The following is a 26,639-nucleotide window of genomic DNA, read 5'->3' on the forward strand; positions in this document are numbered from 1 at the left end:
CTGCTGATGGCATCAAGTACTGAAGAGCCTGGTTTAGGATCACTGCTAGGTAAAGACAAACATGCGGAGACTAAGCAGGGATTACTTTTCTCTTTCCAAGTGAGAAGAGGGGATATGAATTATACTGCCCCCCCAAAAAAATCTCTTAAAATTTTAATTTAGTACTTGGTACAAGCATGCAGACTGCTCCATCATTTTAACTGGAGTCCCTTCATCATTTATTGGGGTCCCTGCAGGCCCCAAGTTATCCCTAAGTCCAAACACGTGGTTTGGGATAACTGAGTTGGACTTGCATGGTAAAACGTCACGGCCCTTAGGGATAACAACAGAGAAGCGTGTCACATACAGCATGCGCTTGCTCCTGTGGTCCCAGTAGTGATGAGGGTGCTGAGGGTAACACCAGGTGGCATTAGTCAGTGGCGTGGGCGCTGGCCAGCTTCCGACCCACTGCCAGCCCTGCTATGTCTCCTTCACCATTATGACTTTGTTTTTCTGTGACTTCCTTCATCCGTAACTAGGACTTGGACTACGTGACATCTAAAGTCCTTTCCACCTTTGCAATTTCTGTATTTTTTATGCCCATTGTTCAAACTTTGGCTTGAAGCTCTAAAGTCATCTGGGTTCAGAAATGAGAGAAGTCAGTTTAAAACCATTTGCTTCCTCCCAAATAATGGGGTTAGTAGGCCTCTGCTCAGAGGGTGTCCCACATGGGAGGGAAAGTCTCCCTAGGTGCTCGTGGGCCTAGGGGGTTTGATTGTGGATCTCAGAAAGACTTTCCTCACCTGAACATGAGGTTTTTCCCCTAGCTGGTTAGAGAAGGAACTTCCTGGAAAGGCTAGTCAGATTCCCCCGCCACAGGACGCTCAGCAGCAGGCCGCCGGCCGGGCCGCAGCTCGGCACGCTCAGCTGGAGGAGCAGTTTGAGATGACGTCCTTGTGACAGTAGAACCAACTTTGGAACTTGGTTCTTAACTGTGTCAAACCCCATTTCCTGTTGCTGCCCTTCAGAGATGAAAAAAAACCAGGGTTGATGTGAGGTGGTGGGGAGCCCCGAGTCCCACGACCAGGCAGTGATGAGTCCTCAGACACCGCACTGTGTCAGCCCTTCGCAGTAGCACCCTGCCGGTGTGGGCTTTGTCCCACCAGGTCTTCTGGGACTAGAAATCCTCCCATTTCCTCTAGGAAATTGCCCCAAAACTCAATGGTCTGAGGAACAGTGCCTCCCACAGTCCCTGCTACGTGAGTCCCTTGGGTCATAGGTCCCCTCCACCTGTGTGACGAGGTGGCCAGACTCGGTTTCCCAGTCGCACTGCCCTGTGGGGCCCGGGTGTGGGGCTGGCAGGGCAGCTGCATGCACACTGACTCTTGGACAGGTTAGGAGACGACCATGCAGCCATCCATCTTCCCTTGCACCAGCATCCCCTCTCCCCCCAGTCAATATGTCTCTCTCCGATGGGAAAGTTAATAAATTTTGCTCTAGATTAAAAGTATTGATCATTTCATTTGTAAACGATAAATAAAAAAGGGGAACTTTTCATTGCAGCAGGGGTAGCGTCTGGTGTGTTTTGCTGGTGAAATTGCGCTAGCTGCCGGGGGGGTGGGCTTCTCATATGCATTCTGGCTGGCCGGCTGCATTGATTTCCTCTTAGTCTCCCAGCACCACCCAGGAACACATCATTTCAGCACCGGCTATTAATGGTCTTTTGATAAATAATCACTTGTAAGTCAATAAATTTTTATTAAACAGTGTGGCTCTTTGATTTATTAAAATCCGACCGTGTTTGTCTGGGAGAAAAGGGATGCTGAATTGAAGTGGAGGTTTTCATACATCTTCCTGACGCCGAGCAGTCACCGCACACTCCAGAGAAAAACAATTGCATTTTAACAGAAACAAAACAGCCGAGTTTGGAACTTGGACCCAGGGAAACTTTATCTCCGTCAGTCTGAGGCTTACTCTACAGGGAGCAGCAGCAGGCCTGAGGGCGCCGTGTCAAGAACTTTGTGTTCCTGCTGAGAGTGGTGAGGTCCCCGGGCTGGGCCCCCGCCCCGCTGCCTTCTGGGTAGCACAGTCCCTACCTGTGCAGCAGGCAGGGGCCCTGGCCAGCCCTCCCCTGGCTGAGACCTGCACCCTGGTGATGGCCCCTCTGGCAGATAGACAAATGAGGTCCAGCAGACAAGTCGGACCTTTTAGCTTCCTGACCAAGTCACCCAAAAGTCACATCTTGTGGCAGTAAATGGCAAGAGATGGACTATGTTGAGTTTTGTGGGAATTTGTGTGGATTATTTGAAGAAGTGAGCCAAGAGCCGATCATTGGAAATCTTTTTTTTGAGAGATTATCATTGGCATAAAGTTGGCGGCAAAGGTTTGATATCTTTTGAGACTAATACGGCCCCAAACATGAATACAGAGTGGCCCAGCCAGTGAATACAGGAGCAGAACCCCCAGCGGGAAGGCTGAGGAAGGGGGAAAATCTGGCTATTAAAATCTTTTTGTTAAAACCACCGGTTGGAACTCCTCCTCGGCCCTGCCCTTACTCGGGCTACTGCTGATGACTTGCATTCATACTTAGTGTAGTAAGTGTCAGCATAAGGTCTTTTTTTTTTGTAATTTTTTTTTAAATTCATTTTAGAGAGGCGAGGGAGAGACAGAGAGAGAGAAAGGGGGGAGGAGCTGGAAGCATCAAGTCCCATATGTGCCTTGACCAGGCAAGCCCAGGGTTTTGAACCGGCGACCTCAGCATTTCCAGGTCAACGCTTTATCCACTGTGCCACCACAAGGTCTTTCAACATGGGGATTCCTAGTAAGTTTAGCTGAGGGGCTTTGATGTTTGACATTTTAAGTCACATTTTTAAATGTTTTAAACCTGCTGCAAGGTTTCAGTGGTGTTGCTTGGAGTTTCTCTTCTGTCCTGGTCTTGGGGTCAAAAGCTGCTGCATCAGGGCTCCTTGGAAGGGGGACAGGAGGCTGAAGAGGAGGAAACGGGACTGCCCGGCAGGTGAGGATTAACGTGGGCTGTTCTGGAGTTTGGCCCGTTCTATCGCAGCGTGCAGGCTGTTGGTCAAGGACCAGCCTCGTTTCCATGGAGCTCTGAACCCCGCCCCCTGCCCAGGGTGGTACAGTGCTGTGCCCCGGCAAGGAAGCCACAGAACAGCACAGCTTTCTAAAATGTGAGTCGAAATTCAAGTCCACTTCAAGGTTAAATGGGAGACTTTGGTGAAATGTTTTACTCAGCTTGACCACCAGCCTGTGTTAATTCTGCTTCCGGTCAATTCTCTTGCCCGTGTTTGTTCCACTTTGTCATTAGGACTTTGGCAGGGAAGTTGGCCTCATCTTAGAGTTTCTTGTACTCCATGAATTTACTTCGGGTGGTTTTGAATCAAGTACAAAAAGCGATGGGAAAGGAGTGACTTGCTGTGTAGCTTTCGTGGTAGCTGCTGGGGGTGGGGACCAGTGAGGTAGGCACAAAGGATTTGTAAGAAGCATTGGGCCATCATCCAGCAGGTCCCTGCACCACCTGTAGGTATAGCCCAGCAGCAGGAGGCCGAGCGAAGGTGCAGGTGGAGAGACTTTCTTGGAAGCAAGGGTGGAGACCTGAAACTTCCAGAACTGAGGACCTGGAGATTGTAGAGAGCTATGACTACTTCCTGTTGACCTCAGGGCTCCCAAAATGCATTTTCATTGCAGTCAACGCCCTCTATGTATTGCAGACTTAGCTCCGAATGGCTGGAAGTGAGGTCAGGAGGTTAGCTGGTACCTTCACAGCTGGTCCCGTCCAGAACTCTAGGCTGAGATGTTCTTTGGCTCCCCTTGCTCCCACCCTGTGTTCAGGGTCTGGACAGATACTTGCCTCCCTAGCTCGAGCAGCGGGTCCGCAGGAGTGGCCGGGGGAGGCGCCGGGGGGCCCCGGCTCCTGCTGCGGTGGCAGTGCGCCCCAGGAAGGCCGCTTGCACTCAGATTGATCCACCAGCTGTGATTTGTCATTTCTCCAAGGCAGGCGCTGTTTTCTCTTGCTTCAGGAGGCCCCTTCGACACCTGCTTTATTTTTCTTCCTGCGCTGACGTGACGGGAGACAGGTGTTAAACTACTTAATCACTTTAAAATTGTTTTAATTTTCTGTTTTTTATTGATCTCTCCAGCACCAATTAATCAGCTCACTGGACCAGGCAGTTAGTACATTAAAAATTGTCAGGGAGGCCGTGCATCTTGCAAAATGTCTAAAAAATATTCGGCTAGCAAATTTCGTTTTTCTTTAGCATGCAACAGTCCTTGGCCCACAGAGTCCCACTTGAAAAGGGCCTCTGTCTGGGGCTTGCGCCCAGGTATTCAGGGCGCAGGAGGGACCCCGGCCAGAGAGGCTTCTTGTGGGGAAGAAACGAAAGCAGGTGCCCTGGTCACCACTGATCTGCTACCTTTTCTTCCAGGTTTGTTCTCTGCTTCCCGGACAGCTTCAGGTCTCCCTTCCCCAGGAGTCCCAGGGATTTCTGAGGACAGGCATGCTGGCTCCGCACCGGTGTCCTCCCCCCACGAGGGCAGGACCGCACAGCCTGTCACTGCCCCCACACCCACTGCCAGATTTCCTCTCCCTGGACATTGGCACTTTTAATGCTGATGAAGCAGAGCCACCAGCCTGGGCCAGAGGCCCGCCCACCCTAGTCACTGTTGGCAGGTGGCAGTGTGGCATACTGCTTTGTCCCTGGCCCCCAAGTAGGAGCCGGAGGCCCTCCCATGGAAGGTTCTGGGCCACCCTGGCCGCACAGTCTCCCAGTCCTGTGGTGCTTTTATCACCGCTCTTGAAAATTATTAACTTCTTGGCTGTCCTTGCTGAACTGAATAAAACATGGACAGAGTAACCAGTGGCATCCATGGCATTTCTCGGGGGTAGAAATTTATTTCCCAGTGTTCCCATTTTTGCCTAAGTCTCTATCACTTCCTAAAAGCAAGCCCCTTATTTTTTTATTCTGTAGCAAATTAAACACCAAGCAGCCAGTCTGCCTGGTGAGCTGTCCCTTCTAAGGGTTCGACCTCTCAGAGCATCTCCGCCCACCTCACCCTCCTTCCTTCTGCTCCCTGCTGCCCACGTGACCGTGACCAGAGGGGAAGCTCCTTTTATCCTCCTTCCCCACACTGTGTCATTTGCATGGGTTCCCCCCCACACACACAAGAGACCTCAGGCACAGGCCCTCGAACTGACTCGGGGCCTGCAGCCCCCAACTGGAGGAGGCCAGCCTGGGCCTGCGGGGAAGGGAAGGAAAGGCGGGGCAGGCGAGTCAGCCCCTGCACTTGGCCGGATTCACCTGCCCCAGCCCCCGCCCCACCCGCGCTGTATTAATTGGTATATGATTTGGCTAGAACATATAATCTAGTATTGATTTTCTCTCTGGACGCCACAGCTTTATTTGCTCACATCTGCCGCGTGTTTAATTGGTGCTTTGCTCTGGAAACGAGAGATCTTATCGGCCTGCTCGGTTTCTTTTCCTGGGACACACAGGCACGCACACACCCTCACAGTCTGAGCTAGCTGCCCAGCCCTGCCTCTCCCTGACCCTCCCACTGGGAGGCATTCCTGGGGGGCAGAGGGGAGCGCAGAATGACTCCAAAGGGCTTTCTCAGAGACTTCCTGTCTTCACACTTGACCTTGCCTGCTGTGGCTGATCCGTCGTCGGCTGTGGGAGGGTGTGGCTGTGGAGTCAGCCTGGGTCCAGGTCCACCTCCTCCCTGTGTACGGCTGTGAGGCTAACCCAGTGAATTGTTCTGCATTGCAGTCTTCTTTATCTGAGAAAAGGGCAGAATATTTGCTGTGTGGGATATTTAGAGGTGATCTGTCAGTCATCACACACGGTGTCCGGCAGTCAGTGGGTGCTCAATACACAGCAGCTCGCTGGTTAGCGACACTGTCCTGTCCAGCCTGTGCAGCTCCGTGCACTGCCTTCTTGGTGTGAGAGATCATGGTCACTTGTACCAGAAAGAGAAAGGAGTCTCCCGTCAACTTTGTGCAAGCATGTGGGGTGGGGGAGCACGTCTCCCTAGGGCTCACGGTCCAGTGAGAATCTCTGACCCGAGACCCTGCTGTCTCCGCTGACCTCCTGTGAGGCCGGGGTGGCCCCTGTCCTCTCCCTGCCCTGGGGCACTCACTCTTGGCAGGGCCTCTCCTGTCACCTGGCCTCCCCTGCCCAGCACACCCCTTGGCCTGCACCTGTGTTGGGTGGGTTCCTTCTCTCCCCTCTGACTGTGGCTCTCCATTTGGGTTGGTCTGCCCTGGGCTTTCTGTACCAAGGGGGAGGTGTAAAGGCCAGAGGTAAACACTAATTTCCTATTGACACAACATTAATTCTCTTGCTTGGACAGGTGAATGTGCTTTCACTCACTTTACCAAGATTAATGATATTTGTTTGCCTGCAAAGAGAGGCCTAATGAGGGGCTTCTGAATGCATGCGGTCTGGGCTGGCGGTGAGGAAGGAGCCGGGCAAACGCTCCAGGGCAGGAAGACCAGCCTCCGTCACCACTTCCGACATCATTGTCCCTGTTCCCGCAGGTGCTCCCCCCAGGGAGAAACAGGAGGGAAGAAGTACTTAAAAGAGTGTAAGCTATTTGTATGCTGTCCCAGGGTGTTATCACTGAGAAGGACACCTCAGCAGACCACACTGGGCTCTGGAGGTCAGCCGGCCCCTCCCCCGGCCTGTCACCTGAAGCTCTCTTCTTTACCCTGTGGTATGGGTCTTCACCCCATTTGCTCCCAAGGCTGTAGCCACAGGAAAGGTCCGTCTTTGGTTCATTGCCCCAAAGAGAGACAAACAGTATCGGAGGGGACAGGCCAGGGCTTCTGAGGTGGGGCACTGGCCGAGGGACATCAGGACAGTGAGACCTTAGGTCAGGAGACTGCTGGGCCCGGACATGATGTGGTGACATTGGATGGAGCAGCTTCTGCTTTGTGACTCCCTAGGTCTGGCACAGCTTAACAGGCAAGGAGCCAGCACCCCTGCGGACTCTTCTCAGATCAGCAAGGGCAGATGACAGAGGTGCCGGGGTGGCGTCCAGTCCAAGGCTCTCCCAGATCCCTGGGCCACCCCAGTCTCGAGGCTGTCCTCACCCCTGTGGGTAGGCTGGGTAGACCAGGACCCTCCTCTCAGGCAGCTTGAGTCCGAGAGCCCCCAGGAAGCTGCAGGGTCACTCCAGGTGCTGCTCTCATCAGAAAGTTGACGAAGACTCAGAACTAATAAACACTGGGGGTGGGAGGGGTCGTTTCACCCAGTCCCTGTGTGTTGCGAAGGGTGGTCCCCTGTAACCTGGCCATCTGAGCTGAGAGGAGGGCTGGACGGTGAAGAGAGAAAGGTCAGCTCTCAGGTCGTGGTGTCACGGGAAGGAACTCTGGGAAATTCTAACCCCGGGTGGCTTCCCTGCCCCCAAATGCCCCTGTGTTGTGGCTCCCTGTGGGGCCAACCTATAAGCAAACCAGGGTTTCTTGTGTTGTTGTTTTTTTAATTTGGTTCAAAAGCATTTATTTTTTTTTACTTTATTAGTGTTCTTTCAGTTATAAATGCTAGAAACCCAACTCAATCAGATTCAAGACAAAAGGGTGCTACTGTCTCCTGAAACGACTAGGTAGGTCAGGCCTGGCTGAGTTTGGGCCTGAAACCATGACACCGATTCAGTCCTGCTCTCTGTCCATCTCTCAGATCTATTTTTCTTCCCTTTGGCTTCCTTCTTGGGAAGGTACCCCTCCCAGAGCCAAGACAGGCTGCGTCAGACAAAAAGAGTTCCGGGCAGAGAGGTAAGACAGGTGCTACTGAGAGCAACCTGGGCCCTTGGCTCATTGGCTGGAATTGAGCCGAGGCCCACCCCTGAACTAACCCGTCACATGCTATAGAGATGACATTCACTGATTCGCCTAGGACTGTGTCATTCATCTACTTTTGGATTTGGGGGTGGGGTTAGCCCGCCCACACTAGATCAATCAAACATGGCAGGAAGGTTGTTCCTCCTTAGAAAAGTCCGGTTGACATTACCGGAAGAAAGCAAGGATCAGTTCCAAGCACGTCCAAACCACAGAAGCGCACTGCACCTGTTTACTTCTCTCAGGGTAGAAGTGCCATTCACGGAGCAATGCACCGTACTTTAGAGTTACCTGCAGCGTAGGCACAGACCTCTCTGCCCCAGCTGTTGCCACCCTGGCATGCGATGGTCCCAGTCAAAGCAGTGCTAGAACTGCAAGCCCAAGGTTGCTTTCTTTTCTAGAACATAGCTGCAGTGGTTTAGCAAATTCGCTAGAGCCCTTGGAGATGCGATTATGTTAGACATTCCCGCAAGTGTCACGCCATGGAGCTGATGCCCAGTGGCCGTGGGAAGCTGCAGGGGTCCTGCCATCGCTCCCGCTTTCATTGGGAAGAAGATCCAGACCCTTTCCAGCTTTGTTCCACCCCCACTGCCTGCCTCCCCTGACTTTTTGAATCTTTGTCACCCAGGGAGGAAATAAAAGCTGCCGAACTCAATGAAGGTCTTTATGAACAAGTTGAGTTGGGTTTTTTAAATCAGTTTGGCAAATTTGTCCACTGCCAGTGCTCAGGGATACTAGTTGACCAGGCACATCCCAGGGTCATACCACACCCACCTGAATCAGAATATCCGGAAGGGCCCTGGGAGCTGCATTTCTAAGTCCTGTCCTCAGGCGAGCGTGGGACACTGCCTAAAGCAGTATCTCTAGCTGTGGCATGCCTGTTCCATCCAGGGACACTGACAGTCAATTACAGAGCAGCAGACACCACACCGAGAGAAATGATGATGGCTGTGATCGTGCGCCACAACACGTTGATCAGTGTGTCTTTGATGACAGGACTTCATCTGGTCCCCTTGTGCCCGCGGTAGTGTTGGGTCTTTATACACTCCGAGCGCACACGGCCCTGGGCTTAGAGCTGGAAGACAAGTTTGACCTTGGGTCGGTGTCCTCAGCACTCTAAGCTTCAGTTTCTTCTTAGGGAAACTGGGGCTAAACCCTGGTGACTAGTCTATCTGAGAATCAGATGGGATAACGTACAGGGAAGTGGACAGACCGTCATAGTGAGCACGATCGAGTTTCAAATGGGGATTCGGTCACTGCTTTTCATTCAAACTCCATACATTCAGAATTTAAGGTGGTGTCAACACAATGATTCTTACAGAGGAAAGCTGCTTCATGCTGGTGCTCCTTCCTACGTGTTAAAGGATGTACTGCTTCTGACGAGCTATGAGTCAGTTGTGAGGTGCGTTTTTGTTAAGGTATATCGCCATTAATTAAGTCCTATTTTTTTTTATGGCAGAGACAGAGGAGTCAGAGAGAGGGACAGATAGGGATGGACAGACAGACAGGAAGGGAGAGATGAGAAACATCAATTCTTTGTAGCGGCTCCTTAGTTGTTCATTGATTGCTTTCTCATATGTGCCTTGACCGGGGGCTACAGCAGACCAAGTAACCCCTTGCTCGAGCCAGCGATATTGGGCTCAATCTGGTGAGCTTTGCTCAAACCAGATGAGCCCGCGCTCAAGCTGGCGACTTCGGCGGGTCTTGAACTTGGATCCTTCGCATTCCAGTCCGATGCTCTATCCACTGGTCAGGCTAAGTCCTATCTTTTTCCTGACCGCTGCCTCCTGGCGGCTCCCTGTCCCTGTGAAGACATTCCTCATGGCACTAATAGCACCGCTTTGCCTTTCTTTCTTGCTGGCCTGTCTCCTTCTAGACTGAGAATCAGGGGTTGGGAGCTAGTTCTGAGTTTGCATTCCCAGCAACGAGCACATGCCAGTCAAGAGCAGACCTCCCACATTGATAACATGGATTTTAATGTATAACACATATAATCCTAATTTTCTTTTTAAACAGTTCACAGCGCAGGCTTACTTCAAGTCGGCCTTGACTCTTTCCCCCTTTATGGTGGTTAAGAGTGGAAGCACCTGAGTCAGTGGGACTGATTTAAGCTGTGTGACATAAGGCAAGTCACTTAGCTTCTCTGAGTCCCAGTGTCCTTGGCTATAAAATGGGCAACACAATAGTGCTTATTTATTGCGGCTTCTTTTGAAAATTAAACGAGCTAAGTAAAGCCCCTAGAACATCAGCAGGAAGCAACACCAGCAGCGGCTGGAGCCGTGGTCATCACAGCCGCAGTGCAGTGAGAGGAGGGCGTGGACTGTGAAACTGAGCAGAATCACTACTTGTGACTCCTGGACCTGGTGCGTGAGTTCATTTCTCTGCCTCAGCTTCCTCATCTGGAAAATGGGGCCCCTCAACTGTACATAGATTTTGGAAGAGAAATGAATGTGAACAGTGCGTTTAGAAGGAGTCCCTTTCTTAGAGGGCCCCGGAGGCTTCCCTGTGCTCTGGACCTCTTACATTATAGGGAGCAGACAAATGCCTCTGGCACCCTGACCTGATGCCGACTGGGTCCTGTTGGAGCTCTGGGCCCTGGGGGCAAGGTGACCATAGGGGCAGCCCCTGCCACACTTCCCGAAGGGGCACCTCTTTCATTGGTGGTCAGTGAGAAAAGCATAGTTCCCACTGAAATACTGGTCAGTTTGTTAATTTAAATTTATTGTTCTTTATTTTAAATATTGTATTTGTTCCCGTTTTGTTTTTTTATTTTAAAATAAGATATGTGCAGTGTGCATAAGGATTTGTTCATAGTTTTTTTATAGTCTGGTCCTCCAACGGTCTGAGGGACAGTGAACTGGCCCCCTGTGTAAAAAGTTTGGGGACCCCTGCCATAGGGAATCCCTTAGCCTTGTTCCTATGACCTCTGCCCCCCGAGTAGTGGAAATCCTTGCCACGGAAGGTTTGTATGAGAGTCCTCCATAAACTCCCAGCCCAGCCTCTGACCAAACTGAAATGACATGACCCAACAATCAGAATAGCAGATTTTTTTATTAGGTAGTATTTTGTTTATCTGAGCACCATCAGGGAGTGAATTGAATTGTTCTAAGAAAATAATTTCCCAATGAAAATCCTTCTAAAATGTGCTTTTCTGGCAATCCTATGCAGGAGGCAAAGGACCCAGTTTAATATTTCTGAAGGCTCTGGGATGTCATCATGGACATGAACCACAGTGCTGTCCTCACAGACCTCTGACCTAGGCTGGTTTTCAGTCCCATTACCAAACGCCCACCCACCAAGGGCTGTGCTTCTGAACTTCCGTTCTCTGCTGTTGCTGGCTGTTAGCAGCGGCTTCCCTGTGCCTTGGCTCTGGACCTCTCTGAATCTAGTCTTGTACCCGAGACGGCTCCGCCTGGCCTGGGAAAGCAGTGAGGGTGTGCCCTGGGCCAGCTACTTTCTTGTCCTCAGAGACTTTTTCTCACAACCAGGTTCCAACTGTGCGATACATGGTCACAAATGCTAGAAATCTACTGACACCCATCTACAACCGTCCAGAAGCGTTTCCTGGGCCGCTCACGTGGGCCAGGTGCTGCGTTCTAAGAAGAGGAGCCGTGTGCAGACATGTTCACACGTCACACCCACTCTCCATCTCACACTGCCGTGAAGGCCTCAGGTGGGGCCCGAGAGTCTGCCTGTCTAACGAGTTCCCGGGGGAGGCCACTGCCGCTGGTGCAGCTGGTCCACGTGTTGGTGTATCAAGGCATTAGAAGGATGTACAGACCCGGATGTCTTTAGGGGCGGGGCAGGTGACAGTGTGAGGAGCCCAGGGAAGTGGACGTGTCAGGGAAGTGGTGCGGATTACTCACTGGACCAGGCTTCCCTGCCTAAAGTCCTGCTGAAGTTACTGTAAAAGCGCTGTTCTACCCCCAAAGAAACACATCTGCAAGCTGAACTCAACCCTCCACATCTGGTTGAGCTCCTTGCTCGAGAATCCCAGGTCTCAGGCATTTTACAGGTAAACTAATGTGGTCACACACATAACCTCCCAGACAGCAAGTCCTGTGGGGCCTGAAGACTCACAGGAGCAGGTGGCTTGTCCCCACGTTGGGAAGACCAGTTCAGAACTGGCCCCGCCACTTCCTGGGGCAGGAATTGGAGCAGCAAGCAGAGAGTGCACGCCTGTGTGAGTGCCCACGCAGTTCTAGCACTGTGGGTGATTTCATCTCATCTTCGCCTTAGTCTTGCACAGTTGGCGATCAGCCTCATTGTACAGATGAGGAAACTGGATTTCAAGAGGCTTACTAACTTGGTCACAATGACCCAGCTACTACTTGGTGAAGTGGGGATTCCAACTCGGGACCGTCGGCCTCCAAAGCCCTCTTGGAATATTATAGCAGCTACTGGATATGCCAGGCACACTCATTAGTTCTCATTTTACAGAGATCCTGCAAGCTATGCATAATTGTTCCTGTCTTACAGTAAATTGAGGCTCAGGGGTTAAATGAAATAACTTACCCAGGGACACGGCAGTGGGGCCAGGATTTGAGCTCTGTCCGACGCCTTCCCCTACGCCCTCTGCAAGCCAAGACTCCAACCCTAGGGGTGGCCTGAGCGTGAGCAGGGGTCACCAGAGTGGGATTTCAGTGCCCCAGCTCCTTTTGGATTGGCCATTCTACACCTGGTGTGACACTGCCATTTCCTACCTTCACCCTGCTGCTCCTGGGGACATGTCCCGAGTCCTTCTGACATTGGAACCACAAAGGTGAGGGCTGTGGAGTGTGGCAGGACCTGTGTCTGTCTGTGGAGCCTACCGGACTGCCTCTCAGAGCATGACCTGATGGCTACTGGGAGTCTGGGACTTAATTTCTTCCCCTTTGTCGTCCCTGAGAAGTCTGGGATGGGGTAGGGAGAAGTTGCAGGAAGCATGAATATTTAAAAAGTTCTGTTTAATTTAGCATATACAAAGGAGTCCCTTGTATGACCAGACGTAGACAAGGGGTTTGTCTTATGATTTCTTTATGATGGACGGAGATAGCCTTTACTCTTTAGCAATGCACACATGTGCACATACATGCACATATACATGTACACACATACACATGCATGTGCACATCTGCAGAGGGCAAGACATTCTAAATTACCCTCAGGAAATGGGGCCATTCACCTTGGGCTCTTCTCTGCCTTCAAGCTCTGAATTCTAACCTCCTGACGAGGCGTGAGCAGGATAATGCGTACAGCGGGAGGCACTGTCTCTCCAGGCTGGCGCCTGCGCTTAGGACAGACGTGAGGGAGAGGGATGCTGGGAAGGCTGCAGTCCTTGAGCCACGGGGTCCAGTGGCAGGTGTCCTGGAACTTTGATTAGAGAAAGTTTTATTTAGCTCAACAAACGTCTCCCAGGGAGAAACTTCCCCCAGGTTTGATTTTAATACTGACCCCAAACGACTTGCATCAGACACGCAAGAATCACAGCTGTAACAGAACAGTTAGGATTACAATATGCTTACGACCAAGGCAAATGAGCACAATTTTTTGGTTACTGGGTTTTCTCTCCAGACCTGCCTGGTGGCTCTGCATGCCCGGCTCCCTGAGCTCTGAGGCTTTTTCGTTTTTGTGGCTGTGCCGGGGATGTCCGCGGTCCTCCCAGGCTGCTGTCCAGCCTGCGGGAGCGAGGTCCCTCTCAGGACACGCCTGTCAGCAGAGGGCTCCTCAGTGCAGCTTGTGACCAGGAGCACACAGAGATGGTGCTCGATTCTTAGAAGCTGCCTTCTCGGGTCCTTCGCACTTTACGTGGAGAGAGACCACATGTGGGCATCATTGCAAATTTAGGGTTGGTGCTTCAGAGCAGTCGACATTTTCTTGTCGTGTCGTCCTGCCATCCGGGTGCACTAGGGTTATTATCAAAGGCCGGTGCCTCAGCTTCCTTGCTGGGGTCTTCCTCCCGCCCTCATTCCCACTCCAGGCTGACTCCACCAACCAGATCCTCCTGCCCTGGGGCCCTAGGGACAGGCTGAAGGGCTAGTTGGGACAGCAAAGAGGGCAGGCCACTGCTAGCTACCTAGGCCTTGTTGGAGTTCGCAGTGACCACTGAAGGTGGAGGGTCCTGACCGCACACCTCACTCCAGCTTTCATTTCACAGAAAAGGCCGCGAGGGGCTGCAACCTTGTGGCAGGGCAAACAGATGTGAGGGCTCGGGCTGCCTCGTCCCATTTCTGTGACTTGGTTCAGGTTCTTTCTGAGTCTCAGTTTTCTCGTCTATGCAATGAGTATCGTACTCACTTCCCAGGTTTCCTTGTGGGTCAAGTGGGATAATCCACACCTTCACCGTGGGAGAAATTAGGCATTCAGTTAATGTTAGTGCTTTTATTTCCTCCCCCCCATTCTCCTTACCGTGTGGTACAGAGTTCCCCAAACAGATAATTTCCCCACTAGGCTATGAATTCCTGGAGGTCAGGAACCCCAATAAACCCTCCCCAGAGCACTTAGCACAGATGACTGTGCCGGGCATATACCAACGAGATTTTAAGTTGCCCAATGTAATGCCAAACCTCAGGCCTCCCAGAGCGCTGGTGTCGCCCCAGAGCCTGTCCGACTCTGAGGAGGGCCCTCAGAGCTGGCATGGACACCACAGCCAGTTCTACAGAAACACAGGAGCCATGGGGACGTTTCTGGGACTTTTATTTTCACTCTTTATTTTTTAAAAGACGGTAAAGATGGGCAAACGCTTGGTCCCTGTTGGGCTGCATTTGTCTGGTCAGCCCCACCCACCTCCCCCAGCCCCCCCACCGGCTGGTAGTGCCGAATCACCTGGGATGAAAACCACCACCTTGCTGGCCAGTGCCCCCTCAGCACTAGCTCCAGTGCCAGGCTGCAGGGGGTCCGAGGAAAGGAAGGGCCCGAGGTCCCATGCCAGCCCTTGGTGCAGCTCCTCCCTGCATAAGCCTGCCCCTTCCTGCGCAGGCACCCCAGTCGGTGGAGCAGGGAACTCTGGGGTTCTTTAGCCTGCCGTCCCTCCCCTCTCTCCCCGCAGTCCTTGGGTCAGCCCCCAGTAAAGCCCAGGTGGAGGCTCTGGGGCGCAGCTTGAGCCGTGAGGATTCTCTCATCTCTTCTCTGCCTCTGCCTACAGCCTCCCTCTTTCCCAGTAGTGGGGGGCTTCCTGTCTCCTGTCTGGGGGAATCCCCACCCCGGGCAAAGAGGAGGAGGGAGGCAGGAGGACTGTTTCCCCAGGGGTGTGTCCCTGCGTTTGGGTGTCTCAGGTGTTTCTTCTTCGCTGGGACCCATCTCCCCTCACGGAGGTGGTTTTCCTCCAAGTGGGTCATAAATTTGGCTCTGGCCCCTCAAGTGTGATCCTTCCATCCTAAGGTCTGAGGAGGGGACCATCCTAGACATGCCATCGTTTCTTCCGCGGTCAGCCAGTAGCCGCCCTGGGCCCAGGACCGGACCCGGGCTTCCCAATGCCCAGAGCAGAAGGGAGCCCCTTGCTCAGGCCAGCTGCCTCCCGGGGGGAAGCCCCCGCAGGATCACGGTGGCATGTCTGGGACCCCACAGCCAGCTCCCTGGCTGCGGAGCTGGGTCACTCTCATCTACTTGTGCACTTAGGACTCTGCAGGGCTGGCAGGGCAAGGCCCGGGTCCCCCGAGGTGCAAGATGGCAGAGAGGGTGCCAGGTCCAAGGACCAGTCTGCGGCTCCCTCTTTGCTCCCTCCCCCCTTAGCCAGGCCGGGCTCCTCCACCACCACCTCTGTCCCCTCCTCTTCCTCCTGACCTCCTCCCCCCTCCCTCCTCCTCCTCGGTGTCCCAGGTGAGCGCTGCGCCCCAGCCCCCGAGCCGGCGGCGGGAGAGGGGAAGGCGGCAGGCGGCCCCCCGGGGCCCGGGCGGCCGCGCGGGGGAGCCCGGGCGAGCTCACACGCTGTGCGCGCCCAGGCTCAGCACCGAGAAGGCGGCGCGGTGCTTGCGGAGCAGCAGCCGGATCTTCTCGTCGTCGGAGTCCGGGTCCAGCGGCTTGTTGTACTCGTCGTCCTCGTTCTCCGAGGCCACGCGGTCCCCGCCCGCGCCTGCGCCGCCAGGGGCCCGCGGCGTGGAGGACGACGGCTCCAGGGCACTCTTCTTCCGCCACTTGGTCCTGCGGTTCTGGAACCACACCTGGGACGAGAGAGACTCCGAGGATCGCACACACGCGGCGCGCGCGCACGGGGCGCCTCTGAGGAGGGCGACTCCACTCGGCGGCGCGTACACAGTCCTTATTTTTACAGTCAATAAATGGCTCAATAGTGGATTAAACTGTAAATATTCACACTACGTTTTTCGTGGAGGGGGGCAATAAAAAAATAAATATTGTGAGCGCAGCAGCGCTTTGGGCTGAGCGGTAACCCTCCCGTGGCCACCTGGGCACAGCGGAGGATGCGGCGGCCCCAGGTGGGAAGTTTAGCCCAGGTGAGGGCACGCAGGCGCTCCCGAGTCTCTCACTGACCTTCATTAAACATTTCCCTCTTAATTATAACAATAATATATTCTCAATGCTTGAGACGGTTGAAGAGCACAGAAAAGGACCTAAAGCAGAAAAATACGTAAGAGCCACCTTGTTTGCCTCCCTCCAGATTCGCAGCTTTCTCTCCGCAGAGTTGACTCTGGGCTGACCAGCAGGCTGCAGGGCGGCCCGCGGCTGGAGACCCAGGGCCCTGAGCGTGGGCTAGAAGTGAGTTCCACCTTCCCCTGTCCTCCCCTTCACCCTTAAACCCGCCGCCATGTCACAGAGCCGGGCTGTATGGGCTCAAAACTTTCCTCTTCGGGGCCCCCACACCCAAAGTCCCTCAGGAGAGATCTGGCATCAAATTTGCCCAAGTTGCCCCCAGAAACCTGAGGAAGCAAAAGCCAGTTTACTGATTTCAGGTGTGTAACTGTGTGAGTGACCCTTGTGTGGGTCTTTGAGGCTTCCTATATCCGGTCTCCCATCTGAACTTCCTTTGGGTGGGCGTCAGGAGGAGAAGGTGTTGCCTTCTATTTCAAGTTTGGTAAACCAAGGCCAGCTCCCTCTGCTGGCCAATAGAACAAGTCTGAATCCAAGCCCTGACCTGGCCCGGAGGCTGCCATCACCTCTTGCAATTTCTGTCCCAGACTGCAGAGAAGGGGAAAGCCTGAGGCTGGAGTCCCACAGATCTGGGTTTGACTCCCAACCCTGCACTTACCACCCAGGTGACCTTGAGCAAGAGGTTCAGCTGAGACAGTTCTTTTGTCTGTTAAATGAATGGTAATAGCCAGTTCACCGTTACTGTCATGGTTAAATAAGATGCTACAAATAAGGCTCTCAAAATAGGGCTCAGTCGTGACAGCCATGCTTTGGGTAAGGTAACTATCATCATCTCTAGGGTTGGGTGGGTAGGCAGTGTCCAAACAACAGGAGACCCCGCACTGAGAGCTGGGGTTGCTGGGAGAGCAAGGCCACCTCTCTCCCATGAGGTGGCATCCTGTCCTTCAGGCGTGTCACTGCCAGGCAGACACCTTCTCCCACACACTCACCTTGACCTGCGACTCGGTCATCCCCAGGGAGTACGCCAGCCTTGCCCTCTCGGGGCCAGCCAAGTACTTGGTCTGCTCAAAGGTCTTCTCAAGGGCAAAGATCTGGTGCCCGGTGAACGTGGGTCGAGTGTGCTTTTTCTTGTGGATGCTGTCGCTCAGGGGGTCCGGGGCTGGCGGGGGAAGGACAAGTGCGGTTAGCAGGGTGAGTGAGGCCCTGCACTGCCTCTCCCCCGGGGCCAGCTCCCTCCTACAGAGAAGCCACTGAGGTTGGGGGCAGGGGGGGGGGGCAGGTCATGACACCTCGCACATGAGCAGCATTCCTGACATTCTGAGAACAGTGACTTTGACCTCTGCCATGTCCAGGTGGGAAGGCCCCAGGTTACAGCTACTTAGAGACAGAGGGAGCTAGGGACCCACCAGGACTGTGCCTTTTTGGGTAATGTTACTTGGTGATTCTACCTTCCTCCCAGGAGCAAAAGCAGTTTCCCCTTGGTCTCAGGGACACCAAGAAATGGATCAGGCACCTTTTACCAATAATTAGGGCCCGAGGGATCTGAAGATTCTTTTCTTCCTGACTTCCCTAGTCTTGGGATCCCATTTCCTGGGTCTCCAGGAACCAGAGACTTAAGCCCCATGCTACAGCTGTCCCTTGTCACCAGGCCTGGGAGTCATCCCCACAGGACAGCATGGACACAGAGGCCCCAGACCTGACCCTCTGCCCAGCCAAGGCAGCCTGCTAGGAAGGATCTGGGCTGGAAGGCGGTGGGCTCAGGGTAAGCAGAATGCCCACCTGTTGGACCTTGTTCAGTGCGGCCTGATGGCCCATGTCCTGTCTCCTCATGTTCTAAGTAAAGAAACTGAATCACAGAAAGAGACCTCCCGAGAGACCGTCCCCTTCAGTCCTCTCTCCCTTTGTTAACTCAACCACTGACTTTCTTAGGTATTTTCCTGTGTGGATGTGCGTGCTCCAGGATTGAAGAGCAGGAGTGTGGAGAGGTGTGTGTGGGGGGGGAGGGGGGTGGAGTTGAGAGGGAGACTGCTTGAGGCCTGAAGCACCCCCCAAATCAGGTTATAAAATAGGTTCCAAGAGATGGGGGCCTTCACCCCCAGGGGGCTCGCTGTGTTTCAGGTTGAGTAAGGGCTGGGCTGCCAGGCAGTGCGACCCCCTGGAGCCGGGCAGCAGAGGGGAGGCCGCGTGCCGTGGGCTTCCTTGGCCGCCCCTACTGCAGTGGGCAGCCCCGCGTCCGGACAGCAGTGCTGGCTCCCTCTGCCCCCAGCCCTGAGCATGGCACAGCGATGGCTTTCGAAGCCATTGTCACCCTCCCTGCCTCCCAGGGAGCCTCACCCGTCTGTGCAGGGCCTACCCCTCCTCCAGCCCCTGGCTAGCAGGATGGGCCAGTTCTCTGCAAACAAGGCTGGGGATGGGGAGGGTGAGGAGAGCCCCCACCACAGCCACAGCCGAGTTGGATGTGGCAGGGCAGCTGCCCCTGGGGGGCCAGGCAGCTGTCGTGGCCACTATTGCCAGACACCCTGAGGAGGGTGGTAAGAAGCAAGCCCCCGGGCCCACAGGTGGGACCGCAATGGGCTCAGTGCGCATTATGTGTCTCTGAGTGGTGCCGGGGCGTGAGTGGGCTCTCTGGGAAGGTGATGCGTGGCCACTTCTCCTCACTGGGGACAGCATTTGCCCGCTTTGGATGAAGTGGAGACATGGTTTCTGGGTGGGAGAAGGACGGTGAGCTGCTTGCTGGACCCTACGCTGGGCAGGTGTGGGCTACGTGGTCTTCCCCAGACCTAGAGATTTCCAGGCCCCCTAGCAGGGCAGCTGAGGTGGCGGCTGGTACGGGGTAGGGAGTGGGGGGCAGGACACCTTGTCCGAGCAAGATGGGGTGGGATAGAGAGAGGAGAGTCGTGCCCTACATGCAGCTGGGAGACGGGTCCAGGTGTCTGAGCTTCTGAATTGGGCTCTCTGATGGAGACTGAGGAGAGGTGGGCGGCAGGTGCGGTCCACTACAAGTGTCCCCTATGACACCCCTGCCCCCCCGACCCGGGGTCCCCTGTACTCACTGGTGCTGCACTCACTACGAGTGTCCCCTATGACACCCCTGCCCCCCGACCCGGGGTCCCCTGTACTCACTGGTGCCACACTCACTACGAGTGTCCCCTATGACACCCCTGCCCCCCCGACCCGGGGTCCCCTGTACTCACTGGTGCTGCACTCACTACGAGTGTCCCCTATGACACCCCTGCCCCCCCCCGACCCGGGGTCCCCTGTACTCACTGGTGCTGCACTCACTATGAGTGTCCCCTATGACACCCCTGCCCCCCCCCAACCTGGGGTCCCCTGTACTCACTGTTGCCGCACTCACTACGAGTGTCCCCTATGACACCCCTGCCCCCCCCAACCCGGGGTCCCCTGTACTCACTGGTGCTGCACTCACTACGAGTGTCCCCTATGACACCCCTGCCCCCCCACCCGGGGTCCCCTGTACTCACTGGTGCTGCACTCACTACGAGTGTCCCCTATGACACCCCTGCCCCCCCGACCCGGGGTCCCCTGTACTCACTGGTGCTGCACTCACTACGAGTGTCCCCTATGACACCCCTGCCCCCCCCGACCCGGGGTCCCCTGTACTCACTGGTGCTGCACTCACTATGAGTGTCCCCTATGACACCCCTGCCCCCCCCGACCCGGGGTCCCCTGTACTCACTGGTGCCACACTCACTACGAGTGTCCCCTATGACACCCCTGCCCCCCCCCCGACCCGGGGTCCCCTGTACTCACTGGTGCCGCACTCACTACGAGTGTCCCCTATGACACCCCTGCCCCCCCCAACCCGGGGTCCCCTGTACTCACTGGTGCTGCACTCACTACGAGTGTCCCCTATGACACCCCTGCCCCCCCGACCCGGGGTCCCCTGTACTCACTGGTGCCGCACTCACTATGAGTGTCCCCTATGACACCCCTGCCCCCCCACCCGGGGTCCCCTGTACTCACTGTTGCCGCACTGCCGCCCGCCGCGCCAGTCCTGGCCCGTGTCCGCCCAGCAGTTCCGGGTCCGGGCGGGGTACTCGTTCCCAGCCTTGGAAAAATTCCCCACCTGGGGGCCGTAGTAGACCCCCTGGGAGCCCAGTCCACCAAAGCTGGCCACGTGGGGGTAGCCGGAGAGCAGGCTGCTGTTCGGCGTGGCCACGGGCCTGCTCAGGATGTCCGTGATGCCGTGGGGGGTCCCGGCGGCCAGCTGGGGGCCCAGCGCCGGGGGGCTGAGCTTGTAGAAGGAGTTCTGCATGGAGTACTGGCACATGGGGGCCTTCACCTCTGAGAACTGAGCCAGCGGCGCGTTGTTCAGCAGGAACGTCCCTTGCAGGTTGGACTCCATGTTCCCCGGGTCAGGGTGAGGGAGGGCAGGAAGACCAAACCCAGGCCCCTAAACCCTGAGACCCCGCCCTCTGACCCAGAACCCCATGGCAGGTTTGGGGGGGTCCAAAGCAGACTGCCCTCCCACCTAAGGCAGCGGCCCAGCCCCTGCCCGGGGACCGGCACCCACGTCAGCTGCTCGGAAGTCAGGTGCTCCGGGACAGGTGAGAGGCCTCACCTGCACCCCTTCTCTCCCTCCCTGCCAGGCCTGGAGAAAGGCGATTCCCCACGCCTCAGCTCAGACCCCTCCTCTGCCTGTGAGTCTGGGGACCCTTCATGAGAAGTTTTAAGTTCGGAGAAGCAACATTTCCCTGATAAAGATATGGGCCATTAGAATACAGACCAGAGACTGGCTGCGCTGCACCAGCTGCGTCGCCATTGGTTGAAATCCACATGGGCCTCACATTGGCTTTTCCTAGACAAATTGCACTTTGAAAGATTGACTGTAAAATCAGCCAGGGTGTGTGTGTGTGTGTGTGTGTGTGTGCATGTGTGTGCGTGAGAGAAAGAAAGAGAGAGAGCATACTCTATTAGCTCTTCATTCTCAGAGGGTCCACTGCTCCTGATCCCCAAGTCCAGCATCCGGAAAGAGGTGGGTGGGTGGGGGTCCTGGAGGCTCCTGAGGCAGCTGCTAGCAGTCAGTCACAGTTCTTGCTGCTGCTCCCCTGAAGGCAAGGAGGCCCTGCTCAGGGGTCGCTGTCCTGAGGTGCTCAGCCAGGCCCCTTGTGAGCAGGTGCCCAAGCCTCTGAGGGAACGTGCAGTCTGAGCGGGGATGCCTACCTACCATGCTGGGATGGGTAAGTGGGGAGACTGGGCTTTGGGGAGGGTTGCAAATCTCCCTGACTGGCCCGAGAGCCTGGGGGTGGGAGCCTGCCAGGCAGTCTGGGGTAGTTCCAGGCATGCCGGCATGTGTACTCTTCCTGCCCCTGCAGCTGGGAAGCCTTCCCTGATCCCCTCTGTTCTCCCTTGCTCCTCCACCAAAGAATCATTTATGCCTCTGCTGGGGCAATTGCTGTATTCTGTCTGGCTTGGCACCTGGGTTGGAAATCTGGGATGGCTGAGATGGCGGTTGATTCAGCCGTGGTTCCCTGTGCCGGGCACTGGGTTGGCTCTTAGTGAATTTTGATAGATGAAACTAGATTGAATTGCAGAGCACCCACATGCCTTTTTGTTTCCAATGAATATTTACAATATATGAAGCTTTTCTTGGAATGGGGCTCTCATTTGACAAATGGAAATAGTGGTCAATAATTTGGGTTATTTATGTACGGGGCAGCATGCTTTCTTGAAGTTTTTGTTTTTTAATGGAAATCAGCATGCCACGATCTGAACAGGCAGACTGACAGGAAAAATCATGACTGCCAGACAAGTGGACTTCTGTCCCTCTGCTGCCTGGTGGTCCCAACACCTTTCCCGACTAGGCTGTGGCTCCTTGGCTCTCTGACCTCTCCGTAGGCATGCTTTGGCAGGTGGGAGACAGAAGTGCCCTTTCTCAAGCTTGGTTTCAAGCAGGAGGCTGAGGACCCAGGACTCAGGGAGGACCTTCCTCTCACTCAGAGCCCGATTCCCCATGCTGCCATCTGCTCATGGTGAAATTAGTCCCTGAGCCTTGCTCTCTATAGTGTATGTGTAGTTTAATGCAGGAAAGACCTCACCAAAGCTACGTGTGGGATTTTTTTCTAGAAAAAAAATTTTTGGATTAAAAACAGGATAAAAGGTTCTTATCCATCTGAGTTGGTTGTGCTACCAACCTGCTATTTTGGGAAACTTAATGAGGAACCCTAGGGTCGCACCCCCAGCCCCAGCCCCAGCCCCAGGCAATTGTGATTCTGAACATGTGCTTTTGAAATCTCTGGGCCATGAGGTTGCACAGCCCCCCGGCTGGCTCCTTGGTTTGATGGCTTTTCTGATACTGAGAAAGGAGCTTCAGAGTGAGAGTGGGGAGCATTCCTAGGAGCCTGTAGCTGTGACTTTGTCACCCTGCAATGATGGGGACTTACAAGAAAGAAAAGCTGCAGCGAATGATTTCGTTCTTATTTAATGCCAAGCTCGACAAAGTCATTCATGTTCTGGGAGGTCCCAGGATGCCACACTGAAGAGATTTTAACAAGCATTTAATCCATTTCCCCATTTGACAGATGAGAAGCTGAGGCCAGCTTGATGGCCAGCCTTGCACGAGGCATTAGGAACTAACTGTTAGGAACACGGTGATTTTCTCGAAAGTCCTTCAACTTTGAACGGCATTGAGTGCAGGGGCCAGATGCCTTCACAGGCAGTGCTGGGGGTCCCCCTGAGTGTATGCCAGCTGTGGGTCCTCCTGAGTGTATGCCAGCTGGGGGTCCCCCTGAGTGTATGCCAGCTGTGGGCTCAGCTGTGTCCCTTCTGGTTTATGGTGCCCCCACCTCGGACTTGCCCCCATCTGTGGTAGTCACTAGGTGGGACAGAAATCTGCTCTCTTGTCTCAGGGGCTGGGGAGTTTTTCCCAGGGTAGGTGGCCCTGATCAAGGGGGACTGTCCAGGTCTCCAGAGGGTGGGCAGCTCCCTGGGGTGCAGGCCACCCTGCTGACTCCCACCCCAGGCTTCACACTCGGCACTGCGAACTCCCCAAGGGTAAGCCAAGAAGGACAGATGGAGCCCTGTGCCATGAGTCAATTTCTTTATTAATTTTGACATTTGTTCAGCTGGTGTAGGGAGAATGGTCTATACATCAGAGTGGGCAAGGAGAATTCTCTCCCGATTACAGAGCATGTGGGAGAGAGTCAAGAAAAGATTTATTTTCATAACAATTAGAAAAATCAAGGTAATTCCAAAACTTCTAAAAAGCGTCTAATGTGCAGACTGCAGCATTCTCTAGGCATCGTGTGGAGACCCCAAACTCCTCCCCTAACAGCTCCTACTAGCAACTGGAGCGGGCAGCCATGCCGCCGAGGGCCGGCCGCGGGGCCAAGCAGCCATACCTATGGAGCGGAAGGTGCCAAAGCACAGGCTGGGGCCGCGGGCAGCCGGGGGCTCTGCGAGGGGCTACCGGGGGCAGCTGCAGCGGCGGCCTGGGACAGGAAGGTACAGGATCGGGGCGGGAGGCAGGCCCTGCGCCTGTCTTCTTTGGGCCGAGTGGCCGGGCCGGGGGTGCCGGCCGGGCGCACGCTCCAGCAGAGCCATAGCGCCCACAGCGGAGCAGCCCTGCGCTCCTGCGCCGCCTGGAGGGCGGGGCTGCACTTGCTCAGGGGCAGTCCTGGGGACCTGAAGCCGGCAGTTTGCCGCCCCTATCCCCACCCCCGCCCCCACCGCCCCGGCTGGCTCTTCTGAAAGCAAAAGCAAAACCTCCCGGACCAACTGGAGCGCCTCGGCCGGGCCGGCGGGGGCTCCGCGGCGCCCGGGGTTCTCCCCTCGGCTCGGCCGCCCGGCTCTGCTGGGACCCGTGCAGCCGGCGACAGGCACCGGGGCCTGGGGGGGGCTCTGACACGGGGGAGCTTCTGTGCTACTTGGAGGTGTGAATGTGTTCTGGGGACACGTCAGAAGAGTGGCAGGGAGGATGGTGACTGGACACCCACGAACAGAGGCTCTGTGACGAGCTTGCCAGTCTCTCGCTGGCCCTGGAGGGCTCCCGCGGCTCAGGGCGGGGCCGGATTGTGCTGATTCGGGCCTCCCTCTGCCGGAGGCTCTAGTGTAACTTTAAGGCTCTTCCCTGGTGGCACCGAGGCGAGGAACAGCCAGCTGTCTTGTTTCCTACCAGCTCTGACCAGGGGCCTGGCCAAGGGAGGAGGATCTCCTTCCTAGTCCCAGGCCTCCTGGTGGTCAGCTGCTCTCTCCTCCTCCGGCTCTCACTCCCCTGGGCATATGGTCAGGAGTGGGCCCCTCACCTGCCTCTCCTGGTGGGGTGCAGGGGCTTGGTCAGAGTGGGGGCCCTGAGGCTGTCCAGCCTGGGCCCCCCTTCCTGCAGGCTGCCTGGACTTAGAGCACCAAGTTCGCTCCGGGAGACCTTGGGGGTGGTGGCTGACTTCTGAGAACCCGTAGATACATTCACCAGCCCTACTCCCTTCCTCTTTCACTGAAAGACAGGCTGGAGGTCCTTCTCCCGCAGCCTGGAGAAGTCCTCGGGAGCTGAGCTGTTAGTGCTTTGCACATACTGCTAAAGTGTTTCTATTGGTTTGCATAGTATTTATTATTTTTCATATACACAAGGCTGATTACTGTACAGTTTACACTTTGAACACAGACTATGATATAAGTGCTTGAAGATATAGAAAACCTCTTCTCTATTGAACATGCTGGTGCAATCCTGGGACAGCCACCAACTGAGAGAGAAGACCCTTTCAGATGGGGCACTGGCTCCCTTTGAGCCCTACAACTAAGCCTGGGGTCCTCACCTCAGATTCTTAAGTCCCTAACACAAGGAACCCCGAATGCACTCTAAAGGTAATGATTTTCCATTGGAAGATGATTAATACTGAAACTGGCAGAGAGAGAGAGAGAGAGAGAGAGAGAGAGAGAGAGAGACAACATAAAAAAATTCCAGTTTACCCATAGGAGATTCTATACAGCTTCGGACATCACAGTAAAATCTGTGTGTATACTGAGTAGAGGGGAGAAGTGTGTGTGTGTGTGTGTCCTCAATGCCATGTAGAGCGTTCTGGGGGAGCGGTCCGCTGGGGAAGGGAGGGGACTGTCACAAATGGAATGGAGGTGTGTGCGGGTAGGGGAGGCTGGCCGATGAGGACATAGGGTTAAGGTGTTGAACTGATTTCATGCCTAGTTCTCTCTCTTTTTGTTTCTTTCCAGGAAGCCCACATGGATTTCTTACAGATGAGGTTGAAAAAATAAGTACCCTGTAACAAGTCAAAATTAAAATAGTTTAAAAAAATATATCATACCCAGCCACAAAGAGCCCTTGTTCACTTCTGCGCTCCTGCGCTCTCTTGCGCTCGTCTTCTATGCCTCTCTCTCTCTCTCCCCCCTTCCTGCTGCTTTTGTCCTGATTCCCGACAGAGATCCGTTGTCGCTAGAGGCAGGATTGAGGACTGTAGGTCATGCGTCTACAGCCAGTCATTCATGCGAATAGGAGACTAAAGGAAGTCCCTTACGGAGATCATGCCGTTAGCCTAGAGGAACATGTGCGCCGTGTGCAGCCCTCCGGTCCAGCTCTCCTCCTGTGTGCATGGCAGAGTGTGTGGACTTCAAGGGTTGGGTGTTGAGGTGTGACCCTGAGAGACACAGAGAGAAGGAGACACTTAGAATTTAAAGGTACAACTCCCAGCAAAGACCTCAGATACCGAGTTTTGTGCTGGTTGCTCAGGCAGGGTCTGATTCAGGAAAAGCAGCTTCCCCAAGCAAGGTGATGAGCAGGAAAGTGTGGAGTCCAGGGCCCTTGGCCTTCCTGAAATACCAGCCATCCTTCCCCTGCTCCCCCATCTAGAGGCCGCCCCTGAGAGGTAGCTGACCTGGCCTAGACTTGTTCCCTGCCGAGCGGCTGATCCCTCCAGAAAACCCTCCTGTGCGGGTGCTCCATGCCTCAGGAAGGAGGCAGGAGGCTCCCACGCTGGTGCCGTCATCCGGGGAGAAACCCCCTTGACTAGATCTTGTACCTATGAAAGGGGCCGTGTTCACGAGCCAGGGCTTGTGCCAGAGAGGGGCTAGGCGAGGCCGCAGTACCCTCCACTTTTTCAGTTCAGTTCAGCCAGCACGCACTGATGTCGGCTATGTGCCAGCTCTGGGATCCCAGGAGGGAGCAGACATGATCATGGCCTCAGGAGCTCATGGCTTCAAAGGAAGAGCGTCTTCGGCTCTTGTCCACAGCTCTGTCAGGCGCCTCTAGCTCCTCTCCCCATGCCCCGTGGGTGGACAGCCTCTGTGGAGGCCACGAGATCTTTGGAAGACAGGTGCG

The 26,639-nt window shown here is 54.9% G+C and overlaps 2 protein-coding genes across 9 annotated transcripts in view; both read right to left on the reverse strand.

Moving 5' to 3' along the window:
• Nucleotides 1–14,507: 14,507 nt before the first annotated feature.
• Nucleotides 14,508–21,064, reverse strand: NKX6-3 (NK6 homeobox 3). Of its 4 annotated transcripts, XM_066383554.1 has the most exons (5): nt 20,339–21,064; nt 18,134–18,187; nt 17,344–17,513; nt 17,013–17,060; nt 14,508–15,969 (listed from the first exon to the last, which is right to left on the reverse strand). In XM_066383554.1, exons 1-5 carry the CDS (start codon nt 20,718–20,720, stop codon nt 15,730–15,732), a joined length of 894 nt encoding a protein of 297 aa, XP_066239651.1. In that variant the 5' UTR covers nt 20,721–21,064; the 3' UTR covers nt 14,508–15,729. The 4 variants fall into 4 exon arrangements, with proteins under 4 accessions (XP_066239651.1, XP_066239654.1, XP_066239653.1 ...); XM_066383557.1 differs by lacking the exon at nt 18,134–18,187 and having other exon boundaries at nt 14,511–15,969; nt 20,339–21,063; XM_066383556.1 differs by lacking the exon at nt 17,013–17,060 and having other exon boundaries at nt 14,511–15,969; nt 20,339–21,063.
• Nucleotides 21,065–23,397: 2,333 nt separating this feature from the next.
• The window catches only part of ANK1 (ankyrin 1), a 225,514-nt gene continuing 222,272 nt past the window's right edge, over nt 23,398–26,639 (reverse strand). For all 5 annotated transcript variants that reach the window (XM_066380407.1, XM_066380406.1, XM_066380404.1 and 2 more), the window contains one exon: nt 23,398–25,959. Coding sequence is in view for 2 of the 5 variants with exons in the window: in XM_066380406.1 (XP_066236503.1) it covers nt 25,933–25,959 (27 nt within the window). In the remaining 3 variants the exon portion in view is untranslated. The remainder of the gene's footprint in view (nt 25,960–26,639) is intronic.

Source organism: Saccopteryx leptura, chromosome 4, assembly GCF_036850995.1.
Source record: "Saccopteryx leptura isolate mSacLep1 chromosome 4, mSacLep1_pri_phased_curated, whole genome shotgun sequence".
NCBI classification, from domain to species: Eukaryota; Metazoa; Chordata; class Mammalia; order Chiroptera; family Emballonuridae; genus Saccopteryx; species Saccopteryx leptura.